The sequence below is a fragment of the Equus quagga genome, chromosome 1 (genome assembly GCF_021613505.1).
Source record: "Equus quagga isolate Etosha38 chromosome 1, UCLA_HA_Equagga_1.0, whole genome shotgun sequence".
Classification (NCBI taxonomy): domain Eukaryota; kingdom Metazoa; phylum Chordata; class Mammalia; order Perissodactyla; family Equidae; genus Equus; species Equus quagga.
Window position 1 is genome coordinate 132,496,702 of NC_060267.1, and position 22,540 is coordinate 132,519,241.

Genomic DNA, 22,540 nt, shown 5'->3' on the forward strand with positions numbered 1-22,540 from the left:
CTGCCAACGAGCTTTCAAACTTCATACACTCAAACACTCTGCTATGTTCCCTAAAAGAGGTTGTGGCCCTGATCTGACTAATCCAGGGGTTGCAAACTCAATGCTTTTTGGGGCCAGAGTGGCAAAATAAATGACTGGGGAGCACCATGGAAACCAACAAACTGGGCAGTTCACACTGATTGTTGCCATGTGGGAATGGAGCCCTAGGGTGGCTACACCTCCCAGTTTTTCAAGCTTTTAATCTGGCTATTTTTATATCACTTCATATTTTTATATGTGGTTTCATTTTTTTCCTCAAAGCCCACACAGATCCAGTAAAATCTGTCTATGGCCAGGACTAGCCTGGGGGTTTACAACTGTGACACAGATTGCTTCTTTTTGGCTTCCTCATCGCCACTGAAGCAATTGCTGTGAGCGTGGACAGCACTCTCTCCACTCTATGTTTGCTTTTGCCAAGTGAAGAGGGCTGAACACACTTCCCTGGAGTAAAACCATCTCAACCATGTCTGGCCTCAGAGGTCACCTCTGATTTCCCAATGTGGGCCACACTGTCCCCATGGCCACAGAGACTGCAATGAGGCACTCCCAGCAAAGCAAGGGAGGGGGTCCACTGAGCCCTTTGCAGGAAGTCCCCATGAAGACAGGCTGCCTGGCTCAACAAGTGGCCTAACAGAGGCCACAGTGTAGCTGGCCAAACAGCTGCCTGCAGGCCTGGAGCCCTGCGAGTCCGGCCATGCTCCAGCCTGAGGCTGCTTCCATCGTCCCTCTGCAGCCGGCACCTGTCTGCTCGCCTCTCGGTCAAAGCACTGAGGGCCAGGACCTTTGCCAGGCCCACAGTTCGCACAGGGACACCTGCTTGAGGAAAGGAGACTCATCTGCACTGGCTGGTGTTGAGATGTTTATGAGCAACTCCCTACCGGGACCAATGTGAGAGTCTGCTTTCTGACGGCCACCACGGGTTCCTAGGGGCCCCTGCACATGCTCCACTCTATGAAGCCCATCAAATGGCCTGAGGAGATGCTCTGGGTGCACAGTGAGGGAGTCTCTCTGAGTATATTCCCAAGGATATGATTTCCCTCCCCAACTGAAAATCACAAAAAACCAATTAGAAAGCACACAAGAAAAAAAAAATCTCCATTTTCCCCTGATGGTACAAAGCATTCCGTGTTGTCTGTTCAAGCAGCCAGTACAGCTTGGGGTGTGCAATCAATGATATTCCAGCTGATTTTTAACAAAGACTCTGATTACTCGAAGGGGCTGTCACCCCTCTGCTGAATGCAGCGTAAATGAAATGCCAATGAATTCCTAACTACCTTTTCATTTTCCCCTCATAACCTAATTGAGAAAACATAAATAATCTCGCTGTGTTTGTGGGACCAGCTGCTCCTCACCTTGATATGGGAAACTGAGCAAAGACCAAAAGAGGACAAGTGATGTCACCAACACCACATCCTTGGTTAAACACACGAAATATGCGTTCAAAATATTTCTGACAACTTTAATTTGTTGCCAGTAATTTATACAATTATAGCCATGGTCTTTTATTATTGTTATTATTATTATTAATTATTATGGCTTTGTCCTGTCATTTGGATCTAGTGATGCTGACCCTTCAGGGATTCACCATAATTTCTTCCCACCCACAAATCTTTTAAGACTTCTGTTGCCTCACTCCGGTATAAGTTAAGTGGCATGATTCTCTACCTGGTCTGGTGTGTTGAAACAATAAAGTAATACTCAGAACAATCAGAGGAGGAACCAGCCCTAGGTACAATGCTGCTGTGCGGGCTTCCCTCCCCCGCTCCTCTTTGGTGCAGACAGTGTCCCACATATCTTCCATCTGCAGACAGACACCTCGCTCATCAGGTTCTGGCTGGAGAGGCAGCCAGAGAGCACCGCAGGGTGAGCTCGGCCTCTCTTCCTGGGCTTCCTGATGGGGGTAATTGCTACTTGGGCTAAAGTCAGGGACCAGCACTGTAATTTCACACAGGGTCTCCATGGCCACAAGCCTCTCTTCCGCAGGCTGCTTGGTCCACTTGGTCTTGGCCAAACTGACAGGAAATCTTTCAAAACTGGGTTTTGTAAATGGAGAATAAAAATAGTCAATGAAAATGTGAAATATGATTTTAAATGACATTTCACTTTGGATAGGAGTAGAAGTCTTTTTCTTTTTCTTTTTATCATTGCACAAGATAAACCAAATCCAAACTTTGCTTGTGAGACAGAGAGAAACAGATGGTTTGGTGGGGCGCAGGGGGCAGGGCAGGCACTAGTACACAGGAAATGCTCGGACCTTACCCAGCCCACATCCTGGTGACCCGGCAGTCTTCCCAAGCATGGGGCACTTTCCTCATGACAGCATCATTACCAGTATGGCAAGTTCATTCATTCACAGACACTTACTGAGCACCCTGCCTGGGTTCAGTGCATATTAGGGGGAGCATAGCCATCATGTCCCTGCCCTCATGACACTGGAGTTCTAGGGCAGAGTCGGGCAATATGCAAGTCAGCATTGAGATAAACAGAGTAAGTACAACCTTCAAATGTTACAAAGGGAGTAAGCAGGATGCTGTGATAGACAATGCTGGCAGGGGTGGGGCAGGGCTCCAGATGGGTACCTTGACCCAACCATGCTACAGCTGGCACAACACCAAGCCCAGAAGGTGAGAAACAGTTTGGCAACTACTCTCAGCATTGCTCCAAAATTCTCCTTCATGACATCACGCTCAAATTTATGAACAGCATCTTGAACCTGCTCATTACATCAGTTTGCTCCATTTCTTGGGGGTAGTAAGCTGCCTGTCTTTACCACCTGCCACATGAAGAGAAACATCTGCCAAGCCTGGAGGCACACGCCCTGGCTCTAGCATCCAGCCTGTGTATTACAACCAAAAGATCCCTCAGCCAGGCACAGAGACTATTGGAAATTTATGGGGTTATTCTGCTAAGTCATGGCCCTGCAACCCTGACTTCTTCCTCTCTCCCCTGTCCAAGAATCAAGTCTCCCTTCATCAGTTCCAAGCAAATGGAAGGAAGGAGGGAGGGAGGGAGGGAGGGAAGGACGGAAGGCGGGAAGGGAGAGGGAGAGGTGGGGAGAGGGAGGGAAGGGATGGAGAGGGAGAAAGAAAGAAAGAAAGAAAGTTTTTATTTGATTCCTCCTACAGAAATTGCTAACCTTTTTTGTCCAGTCGAAGCAGCTGGTCCAGTGTCTGCCCATTTCACCTCCCCCATTCACCCAGTTCTAGGAGGAAGCCCACTGGGGAGAGACTGGGCTGAGGCCCACGACTAGTCTAAGACGGCGACAGCTTGACTTGGGGTGGCACGCAGACATCTCACTGCTTGGAACAGACAGTGAAGGGTTCTGGAAAGCCTATGAGTCCTACAGTTTCTCTGCAGTTAAGCTTGATACTTTCCTTTCCCCTTCGTTATTCAGGAGTTCTCTGGTCAAAAGAGAAGAGGTGTAACCCATGACTGCTCTCTGACTTCAAGTTATCCTGACTCCAAGATGAAGGTCTGCGAGTCAGGCAACAAACATTTAACAAGACTTAACTGTAGGTTCAGACACTGTGACAGGTGCTTGGCAGTGACAGGTGACAGGTGCTTGGGGACAAAGCAGGTCAGGGAAAATAAATAATACAGTATAAACAGCAGGAAAGGGTATTAACAGGCAGTTTATTTTTAAAAAAGAAATAATCAATAAACACATAAAAATATGGCCAACTTTCCTACATAGTGCCATAAGGAGAAGTGAACAAAAGTGACCCTGGCCCTTGATCTGGGAGCCCTGACAAAGAGCCAGCTGGGAATGGGGTCCTTTCCCAGTGAGAGGGCTGCACCAAGCTCAAATTCTCTAGAGATTAGTGACTTTCTCCCACAGTACGGGGGTCTGAGACACTCCAGTACCACAATCCTCAGGTGCTGGGCTGCTGGTGTTCAAGACAACTCCTCCAAACAACTGGCACCCCAAATCCAGGCAGCCTGGTGTCAGTCAGTGTGTCCCACACCCCCCTCACCCATCCACCAGACTGTTCTCATGATACACTCCAGGAAGGAAGAGGGCAGGGTCCTCCGAGTGTGTCCAAGAAAGTGCCGGGGCCCACACATCTCCCTGTGGGGTGGTGGGGACCAGCACCGGGGCCTTCTCTATGTTGTGACATTGATGTCCATGCTCTGTGACATTGTGCAGTTTGCCTCACACTCCGGTGCCGGGCAGGTGGGGAGCCAGAAAAGATCCACCATGCCAAGTAGTGAGTAATTAAAGAAATGAAGTAAAATGAGATGCTACTTTTTGCCTGTAAGATTGAAAAAGACCAAAAGACTAACAATAGTAAAACATGAGAGAGGAAAGTAGAGAAACAGTGCCTCTCCCATCACACAGGTGGGAGCACAAGCAGGTGATGCTGTCAAGAGGACAAGCTGGCAACATGTACCAAAAGCCTTCATTTTACTTCTAGGAATACAGCCTAATAAATGTATCAAACAAATGGACAAAAGTTTCTCTGCAAGAGAATTTGTCATTTTATTGCTTATAATAGTGAAATACTGTAAATGACATCAATGTTCACCAAGAGAGAATTGTTTGATTGGAACATCCAGAAAGAAGACTATCAATAAGTCATGAAAAAGAATAGAAATATATATTCATTGACATAGAAAAATGTCCACAACATGCAACATTTTTAAAAAGCTGGTTACTTGGGGGTGGCCCCATGGCCGAGTGGTTAAGTTCGCATTCCACTTCGGCGGCCCAGGTTTTGGCTGGTTCGGATCCTGGTCGCAGACATGGCACCACTCGTCAGGCCACACTGAGGCAGCGTCCCACATAGCACAATGAGAAGGACCTACAACTAAAATATACAACTGTGTACTGGGAGGTTCTGGGGAGAAAAAGCAAAAAAAAAAAAAGATTGGCAACAGTGGTTAGCTTAGGTGCCAATCATTTTTTTTTTTTAAGATTTTATTTTTCCTTTTTCTCTCCATAGTCCCCTGGTACATAGTTGTGTATTTTTAGTTGTGGGTCCTTCTAGTTGTGGCATGTGGGATGCTGCCTCAGCATGGCCTGATGAGCGGCACCATGTCTACGCCCAGGATTCGAACCGTTGAAACCCTGGGCCACAGTAGCAGAGTGCGCTAACCTAACCACTCGGCCATGGGGCCAGCCCCAGGTGCCAATCTTTAAAAAAAAAACAAAGCTGGTAACAAGAAAGAATAGCCCAACGTTTTAGAAGATCTTATATATACACACATATGCATATACGCAAGCACAAATTTAAAAAAATTTGGAAGACTAGAAATTAAGATGTTTAAAAGCAAAAGGTATTGAAAGATGTTGTGCCTTTTAATACCTCTTGGTGCTGTGATCTCTACTTTCTCCTTTATTATTTTCTTCACATTCTTTTCCACTTACAATAAACATGTATTGCATAATCAATAAAAACAAAACAAAAGCATCAGAAAACAAACACAGGTGAGGCGAATTAGAAAACAGAACACCCAAAATTAAGTCTCCCATAAAGCTCTGAAAATGGAGAGCTTTCAGTCATGGAAATGAGACAAATAACCATGAAGTTGGAAGGTTTGGCACAGTGGTTCTACCCACAAAGGAGACCCTTTGTATAGGCCAACATCCCCAGAATAAACAGAAAAGCTAGGATACAGTTCACCAAGCCAACCAAACTTCCAATACATGCGGCTGAGGGAAAAGAAAGAGCTGAGCCGGGAGATGGAGTGACACATACAAGATGTCCAGTGGTTCTCCCTTCTTCCCTCAGCAGGAAGCTTATCTCCCACAGCAGGCAGGTGAGCTGCTCACTCTCACCATGGTGGGTGGGAGAGCAGCCTTCTGGGCCTCCTCGTGAGACTCAGGCTGGTACAATCCAAAGTATGCTAGAGGAAACCCCAGCCCCATTTGGGGTGAAACCCACGACGACCACGCAGTTCCATGTGGTTTTGCCCTCAAGCATTAAGGATGGCTCACCAACCTCATCAAAACTGGTGAATCCAGATTGTTGCTATTTTTTAAATTTCTTCTGGTTTGAGGTTTCTGCTTTAAACTTTCTTATGCATACGTATGGGATTTTGCAACCCAGTTGGCCATGAAAGAAAGAGGAAAAAAAGCAAATGGGCTATAAGATACAGCAACATAAAAAATAATAGTCTCTTCCTTCTTTATCTGTGACTCAAAACATTACTTTTTTCTGAAACAAATTTATTCCTCTTTCAAGGAACAAGTTTTGAAATTTTGAGATGAGATCAGAAACGAACACAAGGTAGAAAAATCTTTTAGATACATACAGCCATCTCTATTGGCAGAGAACCAAAGGCCATCCTAGCAATGTTAGGTACATTCAGCTCCTGTGATCTCTACAGCTCATTTTGGACTTAGTACTAAAGAGTCCTTACGATCAACGAGTCATTTTATACAGGGAGAATCAGTTCTGTCCTAAAAACCTTTCCTTAATTTAGAAATTTAGAAACAAAAGGGTTGATTTCATTTCCATCTTAATGGGTATCCTTTTGAAAGGATGCCTCACCAACAATTTTCACAACACCTACAGAATTTTTAAACCATAAGCATTCATATAGTCCCTGTAGATATTAATCTCTTATATAGCATATATTTTTGGTACAAAGCATGCTTTCCTTGGGTGCATCCTGCTTTTCATGCCTCAGTGTATATATTTACATAAAAACAGAGATGCATTTTATAGTCATACATATGTAGACATGCACCAGTCACAAAACAGCTAGAGAAAGTTGCTTTAATGGTAGCCTCTAGCTTTTTGGAAGATTGGCGTAAATCTCTTCTGCAGGGGGGAAAAAAAATCCATTTTTCTGAGAAGGTAAATGTTTATTAAATGCAAATACTGATATTCGTTACCTAGGAAAAATGTCTTGCTGCATGTGGAATTCCTCGATAAAAAGCTTTCAAGTCCCAGGTTTCTCCAGATAAACCCCTATCGGTGAACTGATGCGTGAATGCACTGAAATTGAATTACTGTACAACAGCAATTACTTTCCACAGTACAGCTATAATGGGAATCAGTTCCGCAATGAACAGCAGGTAGTATAGGAAGGGGGGAAAAACTTCATATATAATCTAGTCTCTTTTAGCTGTTCCCAAGAAGCAAGGATGTTTATTTTTAAGCAAAACACTCTTTTTCGAGTGCCTGATTTATCATTTTATCAATGTAAATTGGAAAATAAGTGAAACAGGATTAAGTTTATTTACAGGTAGGAGCTTCAGGGTGCCTTGAAAATTTATTAAATATCTTATCCAAGGTTGGAAAACAACAGACTCTTCTCTTAGTGAGTTTAGCTACAACTTGCTTTTTATGTCTCTTTACAGCCCCCCAGGCCCCAGTGAAGTTTGTTCTTTTAGACACTGCTAATTAACCATTTTGGGGAGAAAATTAATTTGAACAGCAAATAAAATACTTCATGCTTTGCCTGATATGCTACCAAAATAGATACCATCCTATAATTCTCCCTGTCTCTGTGAAATGTGTTTAAGTCTGTGGAGGCCTAAACTCCGTACAGCCCCACGGTGCAAGCTGTGTGGATCCATGGCCCTAAAACCAGCACCACCTGGGAAGACAGAAGGAAGTTCCAACTCTGCCCCAAATCAGCGTGATGGAGGCAGTGCCCGCCCCAGAGCTGCTCCACATGATCAAAGGCAACAACCACTCCGGAGAATTCACCCTTAGAAAACGATTCTGGAAAACACTAGTATACATTTATAAATTCTCCAAAGTCCTTTCCGTCATTTCCTGGTTTATCTTTTTTTCAGCTTGTGCTGCTCATCTTGATCATAGGGACTGTTCTGAAATCACAGGTTCATTATTTCCCACTGGCTGTGTTGGAATCTGTCCTAAAGGCATATCCCTATAATCAGAGATCCCCGTAGTTACTCAGAGTTACTTCCTACAGATTCTCCTCCAACTGCACACTTAGCTGTGCTTGCTCGGAGTTCCCTGGAGCCTCAGAAAATCCTGCCAGCTGTGTGATGATTTGTCTACTCCTAGTGGAGGCTCGGATTGGATTTCAAAGACAAAGGAAAGGCTGGGACAGCCTGTCCACGTAACCAACACCACGAAATGCACATCCTTTGCCTTCACTCTCCCCTCAAATCAGGAAAAAGAGTTTGTCACCGTCAGCAACTCAGGAGAAAGGGGAGCTGTGTCAAATGGGCCTCCTGTCAATATTCCAGCTGAGCTCTGATTTGTGACACAGTCCAGCATTTCCAGGTGTCACTTAGGAATGACCCAAGCAGAGTCCGCAGTCGACAGATGACTGATGAATAACACTCTCTCCGCATTCAGGAGGTGAAATTTCTCCCTTGAAATGCTAATGAACTAAAAGCAAATTGATTCCATTTCTCGTCCATTCATCAGGACTTAAAACTTGATAAACTGCTCAGCAACATTCATTCAGGGCTTGAACAAAGAAGCGGGGAGACAATGCTTTGGGCGCAATCCTTATACACAAAAGCAAGGAGCAGCATCACTGCATCAAACCCGACTTGGCTTTAAGTTAAAACAACCTACGTCAAGCTTCTGAGTGGATTTGAAAAAATTTATTTAAACCACCATTGGCATTAAAAAGTGCTAGAAAATATTAGTTAAGAAATGCTACCATAATGACAGCACCATTATGTTAATGGCAATTATTGAAGCTAAGGTTATTTGTAATTTGTGAGCCTGGAAAAAAAATGTTACATACAGTCCATTACCAACCAGATGACAGAGGTTATGTAATGGACAGCCACTTTAGGTTTCACATTTTCTTCAGACATCTGACGGGGAGAAAATAGGACTTTCTGTGATAGGATAATTGCATAGTGGAGAGTAATTCAAATAGGGGACGAGTAGGAAAAAATCACTCTGATTCAACTAATCACTGGGAAAAGTGACGGGGTGAAATGAGGAAATCAAGCCAGAAGAGACAGAGAAGAAGATCAGCAGTGTTTAACAGCCCAGAGACGACAAGCATGTTAAAGGACTGAGTGACTGCCGGACTCCATTTTTTTTTTTTTCTAACGCTAACTGAACCGACCTTCACAGACTAAAGGTGTTAGCGCTGTTGCCAGTCTCATAAATATTTTATATACATCCATGGGAACTTTAATAATCAGTGTAGTTTGTGAACCAGTTTTTTCTTCTATATGTTCTTGGGTCCTCACATCCATCCGCCACTGATGAGCATTTGGCTGAATCAGTTATTGGCAGGGAGACACCCAGGAAGGCACCAGGGCTTCCCACCTGACTCAGATTGCTGGGGGTGGAGATGGGGACTTGGGAAGGGAAGATTGCCAGGCAGGGTGCATCACAGTGATGGAGCAAACACTGAAACCCGTTCTTTCCCTGAGCCATTTGAGAAGGGGGTCGCTGCTCGGTGGGTGGCACGGGAAAGAAAGAGCCCTGTTGCACAGAGGTGCATTCTAGGGCAACACGGTAAATAATGGCTCCCCTGCAAACCCACAGGCAAATTTGGATCTGAGGTCATTGCTCTCCAAATGCTCACAAATCCTACAGGCAAACAGCAACTTTTCCTATTTGAGAAGCAAGATAACATTATAATATGAAAAATAGTCACACCCACTGCTCCCCTGGACTCAGCATAAACCAGCACCCAGGAGGCCTCTCAGTGGCCACCTCATCTCATTCCAAATGCCACATGGTTCATGACTGCTGCCAACAGAGCCACACAGTTCACAATGGGGACCAGCCCGATCACAAGGATGCAACTGTCACCACACCAAGCCCCAACTTGACACACAAGCCCTCTTTGCTGTTTAAAGACTGAGAGCAGGGGAGAGCCACATATCACTGGACCAGTTAACCTAGATTTTATGGCATCAAGTGTGCTTACAAAGGGCCTCATACATCTATTTTAAAATACATAAAATACTCAGTTCAGAGAATCCTGGATGCCTTTATTCTGGGAACATTTCAAATCAAATAGAGCAACTAGTTTTTTTCTCCTTCTCAAAGGAATCAAACCAACCATATCAGTCTATTTTTTTCTTAACCTCACTAATTTAAAGCAAAAAGGTTTCAAAATGAGGTTCCCTCCTGTCATCATCCAGGAGCTTCCTGAAGCTTTAAGACTCTCTCCCTATTACATGCTTACACATTGGAAGGTCCCTTAACCAGCAGTAACAGCAAACATTTGCTGAATATTTACTGTTTGTCAGGCACTGTGCTAAACACTTCACACAGACAGACGCAAAGACACGGCAATCCCACTGCCTGGATGCAAAAGAAACCCTACTGAGCCTGCCCACATGACCTGGGCAAATGACTTCACCCTGCCAAGCCCGTGTGCTCATCTCCAAACCAACAATATACTAACAGTATGTCACTCCTGGGGTAGATGTGAGAATGAAATAAGATGACATATATAAAGTGTTTAGCACAGGGCCTGGTGCAGAGTAAGCTCAGTAAACATAGCCCAGATGAGTAAGGCCTCGATGACTCCTCCTAACATCTCCAGGGAGGTAAGAGGAAAAGAGGTCCGCCAGGTTGCTCAGCTTTTCTCATGGGCCTCCCACCTTGAGGCAGCGCTGAGATTCAGAACAATCCTCTCTCCTCCAGAGCCTATGATTCACATGCCACGTGGGCCCCTGCCTCCAAGTGACCAGGCCCAGGTTCTGGGGCTGGCTGGGCCTCTGTGTTACAGTGGCATGCTGCACAAGCCCCTCGAATTCCAGACACCAGGGCTCCTTATCTGTCAACCACAGCGGCAGAACCTAAAGATAGTTCTGTCCCTTTCTACTCTAAAATCCTGTGATTTACGAGGAAATTCAAGTTTAAACAGTAACAGCATTTCCCTCTCTCAAATTGACAAAGCTGTTACTAGTATTTAAAACAAAACAAAACATTTTTATTTTATGCAAAGATTCAGGAAAATGAGCACTCACGTACCACTCCTGCTGGAGCGACTGTAAATTAACACAATCTTAACTGGACAGACGTGTTTTCACGTGCGTAAAGAGCCTTGGAGGTTGGTTCAGAGACTTTGAACTGTCTTGCATGTTCAGCAATTCATCTTAAGGAAATCAAAGTACCCTGCAGGATCCGAGGGTGTGGAAGTGATAAAGAACGTGGACTCTGGGGTCCATGTGCCTGGAGCCTGTCTCTTATTCCCCATGAGACCTCGGGGAAGCAGTACGTTCTGCCTCTCAGTCCTCTCTTTTGTAAAACAGGGATAATAATAGCAACTTCCATCATGGGGCTATGGGTACGTGTAAAATCCTTAGGGGAACACCCAACATGTAGCAGGTACTGAGTTGGTTGATCTATTATTAATATACAGGAAGATTCACAGCAACGTTATTTATATCAAAATGTGCAAACAGCTAAAATATCCAGATATAGAGAAATAGTCAATCAATTACGACACACTCATAGATGAAATGTTATGCAGCCTTATAAGAATATCACAAAATACAGTGACACAAGAAAATGCTCACACTACAACAGCACTTCTACAGAAGTGAAAAGAAGCTGGATACAAAAGTGAACAGACAATACGATTGCAAATTTGAAAAAAGAAAAACACACACAAGTACACCCATAGAAATCCAAAGAAAAAAGATTGGAAGGAAGGAAATACACAAGAATGTAAGCCATGGTTTCCTGCCAAGAGGCGGGAGTTTTAGATTATCTTTTTCTCTCTTTAATACTTCTCAATATATTCTTAAAGTTCCAGCAAATTGGTGTTCATTTTATGAATAGAAAATAGTAGGGCCAGCCCCAGTTGCCTAGTGGTTGAGTTTGGCGCACTCTGCTTCGGCAGCCCAGGTTTGCTACCTGGGCGCAGACCTACACCACTTGCCTGCCAGTGGCCATGCAGTGGCAATGGCTCACATACAAAAAAAGGAAGATTGGCAACAGATGTTAGCTCAAGGAGAACCGACCTCAGCAAAAAAAACAAAGAAAGAAAGAAAACAGTAATTATGGTGGGCTTTTTTTTTTTTTTAATTTCTATTTCAGGATTCTGACTACTACATTTGAATGGCTATCATGCTGCCACGTCTGTAAAGAATACCATTTCTTTCAAGATAGTGACATAAAGACACTCCAAGGGCCCCATACAGCTCCCAGCACTGGCTGTCAAGACATTTCTGTGACTGATAGAAGTATTTTTTTTTTCTAAGGCACTTCAGAGTTTCCACCAAGAAGTCTCATCTTATTTACATTAATAATCATGGTAGCAGCAGAAGCCACCATTCCCTGACCACTATGTATGTACCAGGATCTGTGCTAAGTGGCTCAAAACCATAACTTTGTTTGATCTTCACGCCCACTCTGTGAGTTTTTCCCACTTTACAGATGAGGAAATTGAGGTTCATGAAGGCTGTTTTGCAAAAGGTGGAAGGTCAGTAAGTGACAAAGGCAGGCACTGAACAGGTCAACCTCCTGCTTGTACCTATGAAACTACACTCCCTCTATCCCGGAATCAAAATGGTATGAAAATGTTTTAGGGACAAGTAAATGTGTGGGAAAATTAGGTCTAAAGCAGAAATATGTTGTAGAAATTTGGCTTTGCCAATTAATTGTGAGAAAAACTAAAGTAGGAAGTGGTCTTTTATAGCAAAGTGATTCTTGAGATAATTATTAAAACTGAAAGCTAAGATACATTAAAAGGATCATACACCATGATCAAGTGGGATTTATACGAGGGATGCAGGGATGGTTCAACATCCACAAATCAATCAACATGATACACCACATTAACAAAATGAGGAATAAAAACCACATAATCATCTCAATAGATGCAGAGAAAGCATTTGACAGGATCCAACATACATTTATGATAAAAACTCTCAATAAAATGGGTATAAAAAGAAAGTACCTCACCATAATATAGCCAATATATGACAAACCCCCAGCCAACATCATATTTGATGATGAAAAACTAAAAGCCATCCCTCTGAGAACAGGAGCAAGACAAGGGTGCCCACTCTCACCACTCCTCTTCAACATAGTACTGGAAGTTTTGGCCAGAGCGATTAGGCAAGAAAAAGAAAGAAAAGGTAACCAAACTGGAAAAGAAGAAGTGAAACTCTCACTGTTTGTGGATGACATGATTCTATATATAGAAAACCCTAAAGAATGCATCAAAAAACTATTAGAAATAATCAGCAACTACAGCAAAGTTGCAGGGTACAAAATCAACTAACAAAAATCAGTTGCATTTCTATACACCAATAACAAACTAGCAGAAAGAGAAGTCAAGAATACAATCCCATTTACAATCGCAACAAAAAGAATAAAATATCTAGGAATAAATTTAAGCAAGAAAGTGAAAGACCTATACAATGACAATTATAAGACATTATTGAAAGAAATCGATGATGACATAAAGAAATGGAAAGATATTCTATGCTCATGGACTGGAAGAATAAACATAGTTAAAATGTCCATTTACCTAAAGCAATCTACAGATTCAGTGCAATGCCAATCAGAATCCCAATGACTTCTTCACGGAAGTAGAACAAAGAAGCCTAAAATTCCTATGGGACAACCAAAGATCCCAAATAGCTAAAGCAATCCTGAGAAAAAAGAACAAAGCCAGAGGCATCACAATTCCTGACTTCAAAATATACTACAAAGCTACAGTAATCAACACAGCATTGTACTGGCACAAAAACAGACACACAGATCAACGGAACAGAATTGAAAATCCAGAAATAAAATCACACATCTATGGACAGTTACTCTTCAGCAAAGGAATCAAGAACATACAATGGAGAAAAGAAAGGCTCTTCAATAAATAGTGTTGGGAAAACTAGACAGTCACATGCAAAAGAATGAAAGTAGACCATTATCTTTCACCATACACAAAAATTAACTCAAAATGGATTAAAGACTTGAAAGTAAGACGTGAAACCATAAAACTCCTAGAAGAAAATACAAGGAGTACACTCTTTGATATCAGTCTTTGCAGCATCTTTTTGAATACCATGTCTACTCAGGCAAAGGAAATAAAAGAAAAAATAAACAAATGGGAATTCATAAGACTACAGAGCTTCTGCAAGGCAAAGGAAACCAGGAGCAAAACAAAAAGACAACCCACCAATTGGGATAAATTTTTGCAAATCATATATCTGACATGGAGTTAATCTCCAAAATATATAAAGAACTCATGCAACCCCACAACAAAAATATAAACAACCCGATCAAAAAATAGGCAGAGGATACGAACAGACATTTTTCCAAAGAAGATATACAGATGGCCAACAGGCACATGAAAAGATGTTCAACATCACTAATCACCAGGGAAATGCAAATCAAAACTACAATGAGATATCACCTTACACCCGTTAGAATGGCTACAATCACCAAGACGAAAAATAAATGTTGGAGAGGACATGGAGAAAAGGGAACCTTCATGCACTGCTGGTGGGAATGCAAACTGCAGCAGCCACTAAGGAAAACAGCATGGCGATTTCTCAAAAAATTAGAAATAGAAATACCATATGGCCCAGGTATCCCACTACTGAGTATTTATCCAAAGAACTTGAAATCAAAAATTCAGAGATTTATGCATCCCTATGTTCACTGCAGCATTATTCACAATAGCCAAGACGTGGAAGCAACCCAAGCACCCTTCAACTAATGAATGGATAAAGAAGATGTAGTATACATATACAACAGAATACTACTCATCCATAAAAAGACAAAATTATCCCATTTGCAACAACATAGATGGACCTGGAGGGTGTGATTTTAAGCTAAATAAGCCAGACAGAGAAAGACAAATACTGCATGATTTCACTCATCTGTGAAAGATAAACAAACACATGGATAAAGAGAACAGGTTAGTGGTTACCAAAGGGGAAGGGGGTTAGGGACTAGGTGAAAGGAGTAAAGGGGCACCTATGGTGATGGACAAAAATTACACTATTGCTGGTGAGCACGAAGCAGTCTATACAGAAACTGATAAATAATAATGAGCATCTGAAATTACACAATGTTATAAACTATTATGACTTCAATGAAATAATTGGGAAGAAAAACCCCTAAAGGTAAGCAAACTATACATTAGAAATAAAGAACTCCTCAGATTGCAGTTCTTTGCCATAATCCTGTGCCAATATGGCATTAACATAGGATACTACAACATTCACGTGTCCTAAAACAAGAACATAAGATGCTTTGTTTAGTTGGCAACAAGCAATAAAGTTGGAGACCATCTTAGAAATCCAAAACGATACACTTGTGTACTGCAGTTCTATTTGTCCTGCTGATAACATGAAATTTCAGACAGCTCTTACCAGTCAAGACAAGCATTATAATCACAGTAATATTCCAATAAAGAGAAAGAGAACTTCTGACTTCATCTAGACTCATTTACCCCATTCAGATTTTCAATTCTACATTTTGGCAAGCATTGCTTAAATTTTTTCATGGCTGCTTAATTGAACCACAATGTACCTTTGAATGATTTTTGGCAATTAGTGAATGCATACACAGTCATAAGCCATCCTCCATGGCTGTATAATTAGTGATGCCTCCGAAGAAGGCATAAAATTTTAAGATGAAAATTGGCACCTGAACCCTATATGGAAAGGGCAATTGTGTCCCTTGTAACTGCTTTTCCTTGTTAACTAGACTAAGGAAAAGAAAATGTTTACATAACAGCTGAGTCAACTTTGATATCTGAGGGTTGCGTTCATCAACACCAATTCCCTGAAGCTGCCTTTGTGCCTTCTGGCAACACAGAGCAGAAACCAGAAGTACTTACCCTCACTGCTTCCGACTTTTTGTGAAACATCTCTTCCATGTTCTTTGCCAGCTTTTTCACCAGTTGGAGACCATCGATTTCTTCTATGGCAACATCTTTCTCATATTCTTTGTATTTCTGTAAGGAGGGAGGGCAACGTTAAAGGCAAATGATACCACCAGACACCACACCCATGATGTCAGAGCACATCTACCTACAAGGAATCAGTAGAAATAAAGTTATAATGTGATTGTCTCTGCTGGATTTGGGGAGAGTGGATTGTATTTCACAATTATTAAACCAACCAGGGAGAAATGTAAAAACTGGCTCGGGTTCTCTTGGAAACTTCATAGCACCCAGGAAAGGAATAATCCCTAAAGCAATCAAACTCTTTATCATCCATCTTCTTCAGTTTTTTAAATCAACCCTATACGCTTCCAACTTGACCACACTCAGCCATTCTTCTGGAGGACTGCCCCAGATTCATTAACTATCCTGCAGGCAACACCACTGGAAACTGACTATTCCAGATGCGTCACAAAGTAAAAATGAAGAAACTCAACTTTAGTGGGTTTTTTTTTTTTCCGTGAACATCACTAAGTTAATTTTTTCATGGCCAAAGACCAGGGACTTAGGAAAAAACAGTTTCAGAGCCATGACTCTAACGCAGAACTACAGCAGGCATCAGCATCTATGATCCTTGGGCCAAATCTAATCCATCATCTATTTTTATAAATAAAGTTTTACTGGGACAAAACCACACCCATTTGTTTACATATTTGATCAAGTTAAATAGTCATAACAGAGACTAGATGACCCATAAAGACTAAAATATTTACTCTCCGGTCCTTTACAGAAAAAGCTTGCCAACTCCTGAACTGGAGAAGGAAATGAAGAAAGTAAGATGACAGAACATCTTATAAACATTTTTATAATGTTAGCGTCCTTGCTGTGGATTTTAGTATTTCAATTCGATTCAATTATTGAGGACTTCCAATGTGCCCCAGGAGAGCACAGAAATGAGCATATACAGCAAGCACAAAAACCATAAAAACAACACTTTTTGTAAGATTTCATAATTTGTTAGTTTGTTCATAAAGGACTGATTTGACTCACAGTTGACTCAAATTCTCAAAGACAATTTTTCATTTGAAATCTATCACATCCCCTGGTAATTTATCTGTTTAAACCAGCAGTTCTCAAAGGAGTCCAAGAACCCTTGTGGGGTCCCTGAGACCATTTCAGGGGTCCATGAAGTCCTCGTTTCTTCCAACAGCATTTCTAGGTGAAGCCAGGCTTTCTTCATAGATTTCAGCAAACACAACAGCCTGAACACAGAAGCAGAGATAAGAATCCACATTCTTATCTGGAAGAATCCATTGTCTTCTCTCAAACATTAAAGAGATTTGCAAAAACAAAACCAAAAAAATACTACTCCCCTAATTTTTTTCGTTTGGGGAAATATAGTTATTTTTCATAAAACATGTTATTTATGTTAAAATGTTATGAGTTTTTATGTTTTGAACTCATTTATTTTTAAATTCCTTCATTTTAATTTCTAATATGGCAAATATCAATAGCTACAACTGACATAAGCAGAAGCCCACAGGAGTCCTCAATATTTTCTAAGAGTGTAAAGCAGTCCTGAGACCAAAATTTTGGCTTAACTAAAGATCTAATTTTGTTCCCACTGGAAAGAAATATTGCTTATTAATAAACATCTTCCAAATGGAGTTTGAAATACTTTTAATGTCAATAGGAATCCCTTACATTTACATAGCTATCAAAAAAGGCTGGGGAACTAAAAATATTAGGGGCTTTATATTTACCCTTATTTGTGGGGAAAACCTGAATCAGTTATTAACCCCTGACCCCAAGCTCCCACTTAGGAAAAACAAGGGGCTCCCCAGCTTCTCTTGGCTCTAGAGACCTTGAGAGTCATTTTTGAAGTGGAAAATATAATGACTTTTTAATGTCAGGATTAACTTTTTAGGTATAAATTTATATTTTCTCCCCAATTCCCCTTGTTTACCTTCAAAAATGTAAACTGAGAGGAGGCTCAGTCTTTCCTTGCCCCAAGGAAAGGAGTGTGTGTGTGTGTGTGCACACACACATGCATGCACATGTGTCACACAAAATGCTTCCTGTCCTAGCTAAGATTTCCAAGTCCTTTGAGGCAATAAAACTGGGTGTTCTGAAAGGAAAAAGCTAGAGTTTAAGGACAGGGGGTGTTCCATGGAAATGAACATACAAGAGAATTCATCGAATCTCTAAGACTAAAATGAAATCCTGGACCCTGAGGGCATCTCACCACAGAGAGATCCCAGTGCCCATCACTGGACTCTGGCAGAGTAGGAGGTCACAAGGGCAGGAAGGGATCTTCAGACTTGGCACTGGGGCCTCTGACCCGAATATCAGACCCAAGACCTGGTATTTCTCAGAATTAAGGGGATCCTGAAGAAATATACAAAATGCTACTCTGGACTGCCTGAGTCTAGACCAAGACAGACTACTTATAAGATGTGCTGAGCTGCTCCACGTGGTTCTATAATGGACCATGAGTTGCAAGTGACATGCTTCTCCCTGCTCCCTGAAAACATCCAAAAGCTCCTACATTTGCCTTGAGAGTCTCTTATATCTCACCTGGAAAACCAGTATTCCTTCATCTAGCCTTCCCCTCCTCAAGAAGCCTGTCCTGGTTCCCCAAGACAAGAAAGCTGCATCCTCCCTCTGAGCCCCCATTTGCTCATCACTCCTGCCATCAGAGCTTGAGTGGCCCAGGGGGCAAGAACAGATCCTCATGGTCATCCACCAGCCCACAGCAGACACTCACAGCACTTCTCTGGATGAAGCTTGTTGTAGAACAATTGCAATGTTACAATACAAGGAAGATGCAAGTAATAATGCAGCTGCATTTTGTCCTATGGTCCTGTAAGGGTGACCTCCCCACCCCTTGGGAGGTTAACTGGATTGGCCTGGGATATAGGACTCCAGCCAGCCCAACCCTGGCTCAAGCTAACAGCCTCCTCTGGTGTATGAATAAAACTTCAATGACAATCACTGGAAACTTTCCCTAAGCTCAAATGCAAGCCAACATCTTTGGAGCCAAAAATCCTGGGAGTTCTCTGCTGCCTGCCAGATGTGCTCCAAAAGCCAACAGCCAAGGCCAGCTTCTACCCAAGCCTGATTCACTACCCAAAATACAAAGTTCAAGAAGTGAGTAAAACCAAACAAAACTAATGTTGGCCTAATATTTACAAAGTCAGTGAAATAAATCTCTGTCTTAAGTAATTCTGTAACAAAAAATGATCTAGAGATTAGATTAAAAAAATAAAGTGAATTTCACGATTAGCTGAATTTTTTGGTTTTTATATTAAGCCCCATTATTCTGGCCATACCTGTCACATGCACATGTTTCTCTCCCAAGAGACCTCCAGAGGAGAATTAATTGACTTAACTCTGACTATCCACCAAGTTTTCAATGAGACCTTCCCACATCCTCTCTTCTGACTCTGTGCATGAAAAGGAGCCACTTACCTTACGGAGGGTTGTCAGTCTCCCAGGGCTAATTGTGCCTGGTGACCTAGCTAACTAATCTCAACACAAAGCTCTTTGCCAAGGATTCTAGATCTGGGACAAACTCACCAGTTCACTGGTTCCATTCCTCTGCCAGCCTAAGTCCTCTTCCTTCAGGACATGTGATAATGGGTCCTCTTTGCCAATGAGCCAAGTCTATACTACCTTCTTACCTTGGGGAAATTACTCCATAAGCAAAAAACACTCTGCTTTTCAAGATGTGTTAATGTCTTCTGGAATCAGGTCAGAATAATGTAACGCCTTACTCTTACCAGGAAATGTTACACTTTGCTGGAATCAAAGGATTTTGAAGAACAGAGAGAGTAACTCAATGATAGGCATTAATCAGTTGCAAGCCCTTAATGGCTTAGAATGGTGATATGTATCAAAACCATTAACAATGTCCCTAATGTACAAAACCAAGCAATCTGATCTCCAGCAACTGGACAAAGCAAGCTACAACACCACAACAGAATTCCACACAGCCATCCCAAACTGTGTAAAAGAACGTAGGAAAAGTGCCCACAGTCTGTTACAATATGTTACAGATAGTAAGCAGTGACTTTTTGTTTTAAACTACTAATCTGCATATACATGCATATGCACAAACACACACAAAACACACTGCTGGGGGACATATGCCAAGTGTTCACAGCTGTCTGTGCAATTACAAACAAGTTTTTTTCTTTCATTTTTTGCTTACCTGTATTTTACCTGAAATGTATTTTCTAACTTTTCTAATGAACATACTATTTTGGAAACTAGAAAATATAAAAGTTGTAGTTAGATGTAGAATAGCATATGGGCACCTAATAAACAGATTCCTTTAGGGGAATGTGGTCCCAATTAGAATCTGTGCAATTAAGCGGCATGTCTTCATTAGCAGAGCCTCAGGAAGTCAGTAGGATGAGTCCTCTGTGCATCACAGGCCCAGCACGGCGCCAGAAGCTTTTCACATATTAATTTGTCTAATCTTCACAGCTACCCTGAGAGGTAGGTATTATCCCCATGTTGCAGATGGGGAACTGAGGCACAGAGAGCTCCAGTCAGTTGCTGAAAGTCAAATGGTTAGAGAGTGAGTTTTAAACCTAGTGAAGTCTAACTTCTAAACGCTTGGTCTTTTGAACTTGAGGGGTAAGGAGTGAAGGACTGACAATCTAAATATTTGCAAACCTGCTTTAGAGGGCCCATTTCACTGCCATAACAACCCTGTTTCATTGATTTTGTAGCCAACAGTGGCTTGGACTTGCCAAGAGAGTCAAATACCAAAAACCAGAGACATCCTCAGTTAACGAGGGCTGCAGCTGCTTGCAAGGCTGCTCCAGGTGAGAAAAAGCCACAGGGCCAGGGCACACAGGATGTCAGAGGAGTCAACTCCACCCTTCCATAGGGCCTCTGAGGGCGTGAGCTTGGAGCCTGGCCCCAAAGGAGCAGACTCGGCTCTTCACAATAAAAATGCCTGGAGGGAGAGGAGCAAGCCACTCTGGAAGCAGCCCTGGAGCCTTAACTACAAGTTACTCCAGGGCTGTGTTTGAGCTATAAATCGTCTTCTGTTCTCCAAGGTACCAAGAAAGACCTGGAGGCAGAACACCCCAAACCTCTCCTCCTCTGGGGTTTGCCTCCTCACATGGCTCTGCAGGCAATGGGCTTTATTTTCCGTAGCTTCAAGGACTGCACTAGCAATCACTTTGTTTCATGTAAAAGCAGTCATCCTTCAACTGGAAAAAGGAGTTAGAAAGCATTGGCGGTCCCTGTAAACACACAAAAGGAAGGCAGAGGGAAAGACAAATGTGGAAGAGATGCTGTGCCACCTGATTAAAGATTCAGGCCAAAAGGGATTTGAATTCTGTCTCCAGCATTTATTTACTTGTTCCACAAACATCTGTTTTGTGTCTCTAGTATGCCAGGGAGGGTACTAGGCACCAAGCACAAAATGATGAGTAAAGTAAAGTTGAAGAAAGTTCACAGTCTAATGGTCAGGAGTGTTCTGATGAGTAAACAGGCAAAGAGGATGCAACATCATGGTAAGTTGTACCACCCGATGTGGGTGGTCAAGGCAGGACTCTCATCTCACTGGACCCTTAAAGGTGGGAGATGCAATAGGAGTGAGCATGCCAGGCAGACAGAGCAGCAGAGGCTGCCTGGGGCTCAAGGAACTACCCCCGATTCACTTCGATGGAGCACGGATGGCAAAGGTAGGGGACTCTGGTGAAGGACAAAGCCAAAGAAGTAAGCAGAGCCAGGCCATCAAGGGTAGTGTGCTACGATTAAGAGTTTGGACCTTATCCTGATTTGGGTAGGAGGGTGGAAGTGTGGAGACAGACAACAACCAGAGCCATTGAAGCGTTTAAGGGAAGGAGAACTCAGTGATCAGATGTGTGCTTCTGGAAAACCTCAGTATGCAGCATGGATAGGAGAGAGGTAAAGTGGATGGAGACGAGGAGTTGGGAGGCTGGAGTGGGAGACAGCAATGGAAAAAAGCCAGAAGAGACCAAGGAATGAGAGGTGAGCTCCCTGGGAAACATCAACAGATCTGATGGTCAGACACAGCAGTAGTTTGGGCTGGCTGGCCGCATCACTTTAAGGAAATCATTTAACTTCCTGGGGCTCAGTGTCCTTGTTCAGAAGGCTAGGCATAATGATGCCTGTCTTCCAGGGCTGCTCTGGAGGGTTCCTGGGAGGACGGAAGACATCTGCGAAAGTCTCCAGCACATGCCTGCACATAATGGGCCACTCCGAATCTTCATGCTCCCGTTTTACCCTCTTGGCATTTCCGCTACGGGGGATTCTAGTAAGTGTTGTATTCTCATACTAATGCCTTGCTGAACTAAAGCTCTTGGTGTAAGAGACAAATTCCAACAGGGTGATTGATAACGTTGATGCTCTTCACTCTGCCCCCGTCCTCTGGGCCGCCCCTGGCTTGAGGCAGTAGCCAGAAATATCTGAGCAACACAGCCTGTGGCTTTAGCCAAGACCAGGGTGGAGGCAGAAGACAGCCCTTCTCAAGAGCACCTCTCAGCATTCATGACACAGAAGGAAGGCAAGCCTGAAAACCTTTTTCTTTCCTCTGTCACAAGAGAACGTCTGAAGCTTCCATTCCTTCTGTTAGCAGAATCAGCATTTGGCAAGAAGTCTTGTGACAAGCCAAGAACATTTATCATCTGAGAAGGGAGACACAGAAATGCATTATTTCTGCAGCATCTATTTTGCCAGATCATTTCACACAAACACC

General features: G+C 42.6%; 1 protein-coding gene across 3 annotated transcripts in view; it reads right to left on the reverse strand.

Moving 5' to 3' along the window:
* The window catches only part of CACNA2D3 (calcium voltage-gated channel auxiliary subunit alpha2delta 3), an 827,558-nt gene that overhangs the window by 638,487 nt on the left and 166,531 nt on the right, over window positions 1-22,540 (reverse strand). For 2 of the 3 annotated variants that reach the window (XM_046679102.1, XM_046679095.1), the window contains exon 3: window positions 15,754-15,870. In XM_046679102.1, the coding sequence (XP_046535058.1) occupies window positions 15,754-15,870 (117 nt within the window). Of the gene's footprint in view, window positions 1-15,753; window positions 15,871-16,037; window positions 16,151-22,540 lie in introns of those variants that run through there. The other variant, XM_046679111.1, reaches the window with a different exon arrangement.